The following is a 10000-nucleotide window of genomic DNA, read 5'->3' on the forward strand; positions in this document are numbered from 1 at the left end:
TAAGTCTCAATCTAAATTATTTCCTAAGTACTTATCAGATATATTAATTGAACCTAAACGCCCCGGTTTACGATCGTCTTCTTCTTCTCGCTTTTTCTTAACTCGTGTTAAACATTCTTTTGCCAAATCTGCTTTTGCTTTTTCTGGTCCTTTTCTCTGGAACTCTCTGCCTACTTCTCTAACTATTTCTCCATCGCTTGCAAAGTTCAGAGCGGATCTCAAGACCCATCTGTTTTCAAAATTCATTGAGGAGCGCTGTTGAACATCGCGGAAATAGCGCTTTATAAGCTAATTGATTGATTGATTGATTGATTGGTGAAGCAAACCTGTAGGCCTCCCTTGTTTTCTGTCGTCGTGTGTCAAACAAAACGAGTTGGTGCTTCAGTCCAATGACTTCATCTGACGCAAATTCAACCCGGGACAACTCTTCAATCAGTCTCTCGTTTATTTCTTCGCTCATTTTTTGTTCTTTTCTACTGCTTCTTGTTCCGGTCCTGCTCTTCTTGACTTGAAATTTTTCTGATCAAAAGTCTAGGATTCGTTTTTTATTTCTATAGTATACGAGGGTCAAGACAAGGATATTTTTATGTAGAGCAAAAATGAGAAACTATGGTACGGACTGTGCTATGAACAAATAATAATTATTACTTTTGTTTTAAAAACTAAAAAATATTTAAAATTTTTAAATTAAAACTTTTATTAAAACAATGTCTTTGTTTAAATTTTTAAAAACCCCATTTTTAAAGCTTTATAGTAATTTTAATAATTTACTTTTTGGCTTTCCGTCCAGCACGGTCAGCTGTGATCGAATCAAAACATTTAACTCGTTTGAACTGTTGTTAAAGTTGCCGATTTTCTGATTTAATATTAAATAATTAATCTAACAATAATGTTGTCGCGTACGTATTTTTAAATATTGCTAATTAATGAAATTGTTAAGGGACGCCTCGTTTGGTGCCGTTACATTTTGTGCCTCCCGTCATAAGAACGAGGAATGTGGCATCAATGGCCTCCCCCTCACTCCGAACTCCATCAGAATTCTCGGCCGCTTTCAGTACCTGACGACACTCAACCATAAAAATTTATCCTCCTACCTAGATTTAATCAGAGGCAAGCATGGTTAGCTCTTAAAATTTTTCTAATTTTTTATCATTGTTGAAATTGAAATAAAGTCAAAAAAATGAGATGAGTTACTACTTTTTATTTATAAGTGCACAATCAATCAATCAATTAATATATTTGTGTATGAATAAAAGGTGATGGTTGATTGATTAAGTAATCATAGAATGGCTGATTGAATTATCAATTTATTTATTCATAATTTCAATTATTTTTATTCGGCTTTGTGATGCATTATAGATTATTTGCAATTTGTTAGTAAGTTAGTAATTAATTATTTGAGGCAATCAAATCGAATGTGTTGAATATTTTATATCCTTTTTTAATTATTATTTGAATATTTTTTTTGTCTAATTTTAACTTAACATCATTTTACAAAATGTCTTAATTATAATTAAGTCATCTGTATGGGAAAACTAAAAAACTCTTCATAAATTTATTTGTTCAATTAAGCATAAAATAAATTTAATTTTTTATGTTTCAGAGCGAGTCTTCATAGTATCCGAGTACTATGAAAGAAATTTAGAAGATGTCTTGAAGTCTAATCCATCCGTGTTAGTAAAAAAAATTTATTCTGCATTAACTTACGATTGCAAAAGGGTATTGCATATGTGTAATATATAACATTATTTATTACATATGCAATATTTTTTTCTAATAACCTTGCAATGTCATCTATGGCTAATGAGTATTTAAATACTTGATGGGACCACTTAACCTGGATAAGAGAGAAAGTTGGGCCTCCGCTATAAAGATAGCAAAAAGGGTACCAAATTTTTGGGGGCTCAAGGGAGTGCTATCATCTGTCTAGGGCTGTTAATGGCAGACCCATGGTGTGTTGGTAATTCTTAGATAGACAAGGAAATGCTCATGACAGCAATGATTAAATATATGATACATGATACAATCATATTTTCTTGATATGATATGATCTTTTGTTCTTTTTGGTTAATATATATTGTGTATAATTTTATTGAAAAAAAATCACGTGTTATTCTTTACTGCACTTTTTTTAAAAATTTGTAATGAAAATTTCAGAAAAGAAATCATTAAATACACCAAAGACATTTTATGTGGCCTGTCATACCTGAATGATCATGATATCATTCATTCATTTCTTTCTCTGTCCTGTCTTCTAGTCAGCAAAGAGGTTTGGGCGGATGGATGAACTGATGGATGGATAATTGAATAGATTGATTGACGGATGGATTAGTGGATGAATGGATGGAATGTGTAGAAAGATGAATGAATAAAAAAAATTCTGAATAATTTTGCCCCCAGAATAGAATAATCATTTGCAATTATGGTCTTCACCACATAACCGAGTCTGGTTCTTCTGTTTCATTTCCGATTGGGTCAGAAAATATTAATATTCATAATAATAATAATGGATAATTATAAAAATAATTAATATTCAAATTCAGTATAATTTATTAAAATAGTAATGCTGATAGCCAGAGAAATTGACACCTATAATGATGAATTTGATGACAGCGAATCTTTTTTATTAGCAATAATTTAGTTGGTTGCTGGTGATAATAATAATAATATTATTATTATTATTATCATTACTATTAATAATAATAATAATGATTTGGATGAATTGAATTAAGATGACAAAATAACATTACGTGATATAACATAACGCAGTATAACCCAATAACAATAAAATAACATTGTATTGACATTATTGTAGAATAAAAAAGCAATTTTTTTTATTATTAATATTTTTCATTTTTTAATTATAAAAATATTTTTCAACTATCATCGTAACGTTAGCTATCCCAAATATTCTGCACCAGAGGTATTATTGAGACAACTGAGACACACTCAAAAATCATCCCTACATCAACAGCAACAACAACAGCAACAGTTGATGTCAGAGAAAGAAGAAACTTCTTCAAGCAATGCTAATAATCGGAACTGGGTGGAAGATGGTTGCAAAAGAGATGTGTGGTCGTTAGGCATTATCATTTTCGAGTTGTTATTGGTTAGTTGGTTAGGGCAATTCTGTAACATTTTAAATTGTTTTACAACACATATGCATTTGTGTCTGTTACATACTTTGTAAACTTTTTTGTTCACAAATTAGTTGATCAATTAATAATTACTTATTTTTAGTGCTTCAATGATTAATATTTAATTTCGTGATAATTTAGAAGAAGAAACTTTGGAGCAAGTTATCACTTAAGGAGGTCTTAAGAAATGTTTTTCGATTCCTTGTTGATAGAGGTGTGTCAGCATGAGGAAGATGATGATAGTGATGGTGATGATGAAGATGATTAGGGTGATGGTGATGATGCAGATGACGATGATGTCTGTGAAGATGGCGATGATATCCGTGAAGATGAAGATAATATAGAAATAATGATGATGATACTAAGATGATGATGACGATAACGATGATGACGGGGATGATGCATAGTGATGAGGATGGTGATATATTTTTTTATTCAGATAAGCAGCATCCATTGGACATTATACTGAGTGAGATGACAGTGGAGAGTTCACAGATTTTTCCGGTAACTATGAGTGAATGAGTGACGATGATAGTTATGATGGTGATAGTGAAATAATGATTACAACGAGAATAATGTCGACGATGATGATGCTCATCCTATTTTTAATGGTTGTATCAATTATAACAGCGCTGATGATGGCGAGAAGGATATGATGATGATGATGATGGTGATGACAATATTATTGATGATGGTTGTGGTGTGATGGTGATGATGATAATGACTGTCTCAAAACCAGGGCTGCCCTCAACTTGTTTGGGATTTTATTCGTTCTTGTCTCAATCTTAGACCGTCTGAAAGGTGTGCTATGGCTGCTGTTGTTGCTACTGTTGTTGTTGCTGTGTTGTCGTTGTTGTTGCTAATTTTGTTTTATTTAGTGTCTTTTAGATTTTCGTCATCATTATTAAGTCATCATCATCGTACTAATTTTAATAATCAAGATCACGGTCATCATCAGCCATTGTTTCACAAGTGTCACTATTATAATGAGTTATAAACAGTAAAACCGTTATCATTTTTAACTTTATTGCAGTCATCACTACATCACTGTCACATCATCATCATCATAATTATCAGATCATCATCATCCAACCACAGACCAACTCCTAAACAACTTCTCAAGCATAAACTATTTACGAAGACGTCATTAAAATCAAAACTCACCCACAACGGTTACGGTGATGACGTTGGTACTGGTGAGGATGACGTCACCGAAAACGGCGACGACGATGATGATGGCGATGATGGTGATAATGACGATGATCTTGATTATATGTTTACTACGAAACTTAGATGCAAGCACGTTAAGCCGTATAATGAACCTTCGAATGGTAGAACAGGTATTGTGTTTTTGTCGTCATCACTTGTTATCACTTCATCATCAAATAGATTATCATCAGCACTGTCGCCACACCATCATCATCGTCACCACTATCGCCACATCATCATCATCATCACCACTGTCGCCACATTATCATCATCATCACCACTGTCGCCACATCATCGTCATCATCACCACTGTCGCCACATCATCGTCATCATCGTCACCACTGTCGCCACATCATCTTCATCATCACCACTGTCGCCACATCATCATCATCATCGTCACCACTGTCGTCACATCATCATCATCGTCACCACTGTCGCCACATCATCATCGTCACCACTGTCGCCACATCATCATCATCATCGTCACCACTGTCGCCACACCATCTTCATCATCACCACTGTCGCCACATCATCATCGTCACCACTGTCGCCACATCATCATCATCATCATCACCACTGTCGCCACATTATCATCATCATCACCACTGTCGCCACATCATCGTCATCATCATCATCAGACAATGACCTACTCTCCGAGTGTGACATGCATCAGGTGTACAACATCTGGAAACTTGCTGGCGGCGACGTTGAGGCTCTTTTCAAGAAAAGTGGTCGGATCAGTAGGAAGGCTCCCATCATCAATCTTCCATGGTTAGTTGACTGGTCGGCTGGTTGATCAGTCGGCTGGATAGGTCAGTTGGCTAGGTTGGCTGGTTAGGTCGGCTGGCTAGGTTGGCTGGCTAGGTCGGCTGGCTAGGTCGGCTGGCGTGGTTGGCTGGCTGTAGAATGAAAGGCTTCGTGAACAGTGATAAGGTTGTTGACGTTCATGTCCGACAATGAGGATAACGATCGTGTTGGTCATAGTAATGATGTTAGTGATGACGATGATGATGATGGTGATGGTGACCACTGTATAGCCTAATAATGGAAGAGGGCGAGTCGCTGGGCAGTCCGTTTGATTCGTCGACCCTTTTCGATGACCACTTCCTACTTCTGCCACTCGATCACGCTCGAGAGGCTGGTTCATTTTGTTGTTTGGTGATGATTATGATGATGGTGATGATAGTTATATCGATGATGATGATGATGATAACGATGTTACGAGACGATGATTACGATAGATGATGTTACGAGGAAGACGATGAAAATATTTTGTATGAAATGTAATGTTAGTTATTAAAAAATTATAATTATGGAGATTCTTCTTCTTTTTCTTATTATTATTATTATTATTATTATTATTATTATTATTCACATTGTCACCTGCATTTATAACACCAGAGATTGAGTGGCATGGACGTGAGAGCCTTCTACCCAACGTTCGAATTTGACAGGTCGATCGCTGACTCATTCATATTACTCATTCATTTATTCATTCGTTTATTTGTTTTTATCATTTTAATTATTATTATTATTATTACTATTAATGTTATTATTATTATTGTTGTTGTTCTAATTAGAATATTTTATGTTAATTATGGTGTACAATTTTATGGCTTCCAGTTGGACATTCAGCTTCAACCTTGACATTCATTTACCACTTTCAACCTTTAAATTTACTTTCGATCTTGACATTAACCTTTCAATTTGACCCCTGCTACTGAAGGGACGCGACCAGTTCGTTAGTGACGTCCACCAGCGGCTGCGACCTGAAGGAGATCGTCAAACTGCCACTAGTCATCAGGGAGAATGATGTCGAGTATCAGGTGAGTGAGTGAGTAGTAAAAGGGAGAGATTGGATGTGAGGGAGAGAGAGAGAGAGAGAGAGAGAGAAAGAGAGAGAGAATAGGTAGTGAGGGTTTGCACTATTATTTTCTTTATTGGCGCTATTTTTGCAGACGCTTTGCTTTTATTTTTTTGCCTCCGGTGAGGTTTATGATAAAGATGTAAACTTGAATAATAAAAGTAATGGTGATGGCCAAAAGCAATAGGTGACGATGACTGTGATGATGGTGGTGATTGCGATGATGATTGCGATGATGATGATGATGACAGTTCCACAGAATTATAAAATTCAAACGTCTGCTGGAGGGCTATCCGTACCAAAGACAGCGAATATTTAAGGAGTGTCGGGTGGACATTCCTCCACTCTACAGGAACTTCTTGTGGGCGGCCATCTTGAAAATTGAGGTGCTGACGGTTATGATGACGACTAAGTGATTAAACGATAATGATTAAATAATGATAATTATTATTGGTACAGTGATTATGTTGTGATATTCAATTATATTTATAAATAATTAAGTGATGATTCGATCGATGTCGAAAAGTCGATTCGGTTTCGGTTATTTTTAGGAGAAAGAATTCGATTTGGTTTTTTTTCTCTTCAGATGAAGTCAACTCATTAATTTGCATCTTACATGACGTTTTGCTGACACAATCTTAAAATTGAAATGAGTTTGCGAACGAAATATAACGTAACTTTTTCTTGGGCAAACGCGCGTTATATCACAGAAAAAAAACTGATTGTTTTACTCTGTGTAGCCTAAATATTGTTAAAAAATCGCAATAGAATTGAAACCGAATCGAAATCGAGTCGAACTTTTATAGAATTGTACCATCACTGATATTAACGATGTCATCAATGTTGCTCTTATTGTAAGTAATAGTAGTAAACTTATTTGTAGTAGTAGCAGCAGTGGTGTGGTAGTAGTAATAGTAGTGTTACTATCATCATCATCATCAATATGGCAGGGCGATGTAAGAGGAAGATATGAGGCCATTGATAAGGAAACTCCAACCCCTACCGACAGACAGGTGTTGAAGATGATGATAATGATGAAGAAGATGATGATGACGATGCTGTTGTTGCTAATGATGCTGATTATGATGAAATTTCTGGTGATGATGATAACGATAGTGATGTCAGTTAAGATAGATGATAACGAGGGTGATGAAAATGATGATTTCATTCAGATAGAAGTGGACATACCTAGATGCCACCAATACAACCCACTGCTATCATCTCCTACAGGTCATCTAAAGTTCAAAAGGTCATCATCACAATCATCATCAGCAGCATCACAATATGCATTATTTCAATCACCATCGTCGTCATCATCACTATCGTCATCATCACCATCCTCATCAGATTATTGAAGGCGTGGGTGGCTAGCCATCCAGAGCTGGTGTACTGGCAGGGCTTGGACTCTCTGTGTGCTCCTTTCCTCTATCTTAACTTCAATGATGAAGGTGATGATGAGGATGATGATGACGGAGGTGATGTTGATGATTGTAGTGACAATTATGATGATGAAACTAATTACGATAATATGATGATCGTGATGGTGATGGAAATAGCGAGGGTGAAGTTGATGGCTGATGAAGCTAATGATGACGTCATCATCATCGCTAATGACGTCATCATCATCTACGCCATCTTAACATACTGTACAGCTTTAGCCTTTGCTTGTCTCTCGTCATTCATTCCGAAGTATCTTCATGGGTTCTTCTTGAAGGATAATGCACACATCATTCAAGGTTTTCATTCATTCATTCGCTCATTTACTTATCCATTCATTCATTTTTTATTTTTCCATCATTTCATCCATCCGGCCTTCCATTCACTCATACATTTACTTGAACGAAAATGAGCTAAAAACCCTCACACGCATACACACGCAGAATATTTGGCCGTTTTCACTCATCTGATAACCTTTCATGACCCAATTTTGTCCAATCACATGCAGTCTATATCTTTCATTCCCGATGTAAGTAGGTCAAATGATACTATTTTTATTTTTTTAATTTTAAATCAATATATTTCTAAATTTAATTTCTAAATTTAATTATTGACAAATTGTAATTTTCCATTTTAGCTGTATTCCATTCCTTGGTTTCTGACCATGTATGCTCGTTAGTATGCAAGTTAACATTCACTTTTGTTTGCGTATGTTAATTTTATTTAATTTATGCAAATATGTTAATTTGTAGTGGGTTTAATGTAAATGTGTTAATTTTATTTCACGCATATTACCAGGCCAAATTTTGTGAATACGTTAATACAGTGACAGCAAACATGATGTTTCTTCCATTTAGTAGTTATATAAGTAAAGATTCGTCACATTTAAGATCTCGTTATTTCCACCAGTTAAGCAATTTGTTGGCTCCATCGTTTTAACAACAGTCAGAGAGTAACATGTAACAAGAGTTTGTGTTGTTTCCATGTTAGCGTAGAGACACCTGTAAAGTAATTACCTACAAAACCAGAATAACTTAACGGTAACTCCACGCTTCTTCCTAAATGTTTATTTTTACCAACATGAGCAGACGTGTTTCCATTGCACAAGATTTTCCACCTCTGGGACACCTTGCTGCTTGGTAACTCGTCATTTCCACTCTGCGTTGGCGTTGCCATTCTCAAACAACTGAGAAATCAACTGCTGACCTTCGATTTCAATGAGTGCATACTGCTCTTCTCAGATATGCCTGGTTCGTTTCGTGATTGGTTGGTTGCGTGATTGGCTAGTTGGTTGATTTGCCGGTTCGTTTTGCGCGTGATTGGCTGGTTGATTGGTTGGTTCGTTGTCTGATTGGTTGATTGATTAGCTGGTGATTGCTTGGTTGAGAGTTTGATTGGTCATTGTTTGGGTGATTGTTTCATCCATGTTTTGGCGATTTCAATTTTATAATAAATTATTTTCAGAGATAGACATGGAAAAATGCGTGGAAGATTCCATCCAAATTTTTTGTTCCACCCCAAGAAGTGTCACTTACAGACAATACGACGGCCCGCCGACCAATCAGACATCGACATCTACCCAACAACAACCAATCAAAACTTTCCATTTAAATGATTATTCCGTTAAAACGCATTTGGTAGGTTACTAAAAATGATTTCATGGTTATTCTCATAAATTGATAACATCATTAAGTTGATCATTTTTTTTATTAAAGGTCTTTCTGTTATTACATTTTTTTTTATTGTCGTTTAACTTTAATTGAACTATAACTGTTTCTATAACACAACATATGAATAATAATAATAATAATACCTCATCATTGATGATAATAATGATGATGACGGTGATGAAGACGAAGAGGAGGACGATGATAAATAAATTTAATTTTATACTCATTAAGTCAATAGACGGGCTGACACTGAATGAATTGAAATGCGAGAAATGCGCCAGGATATCTGCAGAGGATGTCATTAACCTCATGGAGATCAAACAAACCAACAACAACATTAATAATAATAATGTGCAAAATAATAATAATAAATGTAATAATATTAATAATAAGACTGGTAGTGATGAGTCGCATATTGTTATCTTGGATGTCAGAGATCGACAGAGGTGAGCTTATGATTCCAGTTTTTTTTTTTTTTGGAAAAATTTTTTAAGTTACAAACAGATTCGTGGGATTTATTTTTTAATATTTTTATTAATTGTTAAATAATTAAGATAATTTTGATTAATTTTCTTGAAAAGAATTTAGAAATGATCTTCAAACAAGAAAAATTCGTATTCGTATATAAAACTACTGAGTCAAAGACATGGCAGTCATAAACTTTTTTTTATAAGAATTGAACT

General features: G+C 35.0%; 2 protein-coding genes across 2 annotated transcripts in view; one reads left to right on the plus strand and one right to left on the minus strand.

Annotated features, from left to right (window-relative positions):
- Positions 1–460, minus strand: part of HELRODRAFT_84138 (hypothetical protein) — a gene marked incomplete at both ends in the record, with an annotated part of 1707 nt that extends 1247 nt beyond the window's left edge. Inside the window, one exon of the mRNA XM_009024004.1 lies at positions 327–460. Within this exon, the coding sequence (XP_009022252.1) occupies positions 327–460 (134 nt within the window). The remainder of the gene's footprint in view (positions 1–326) is intronic.
- A 407-nt stretch (positions 461–867) lies between these two features.
- Positions 868–9767, plus strand: HELRODRAFT_113661 (hypothetical protein; the record flags this gene model as incomplete). Its single annotated transcript, XM_009024082.1, has 21 exons — positions 868–1119; positions 1604–1673; positions 2158–2269; positions 2401–2474; positions 2899–3109; positions 3279–3353; positions 3877–4084; positions 4985–5117; positions 5384–5483; positions 5748–5800; positions 6073–6172; positions 6462–6596; positions 7161–7223; positions 7383–7459; positions 7558–7658; positions 7863–7946; positions 8091–8176; positions 8285–8321; positions 8736–8897; positions 9112–9284; positions 9549–9767. The coding sequence occupies exons 1-21, from the start codon at positions 927–929 to the stop codon at positions 9765–9767; spliced, it is 2466 nt and encodes an 821-aa protein (XP_009022330.1). The 5' UTR covers positions 868–926.
- Between the last annotated feature and the right edge of the window lie 233 nt (positions 9768–10000).

This window comes from Helobdella robusta, assembly GCF_000326865.2.
Source record: "Helobdella robusta unplaced genomic scaffold HELROscaffold_39, whole genome shotgun sequence".
Lineage (NCBI taxonomy): Eukaryota > Metazoa > Annelida > Clitellata > Rhynchobdellida > Glossiphoniidae > Helobdella > Helobdella robusta.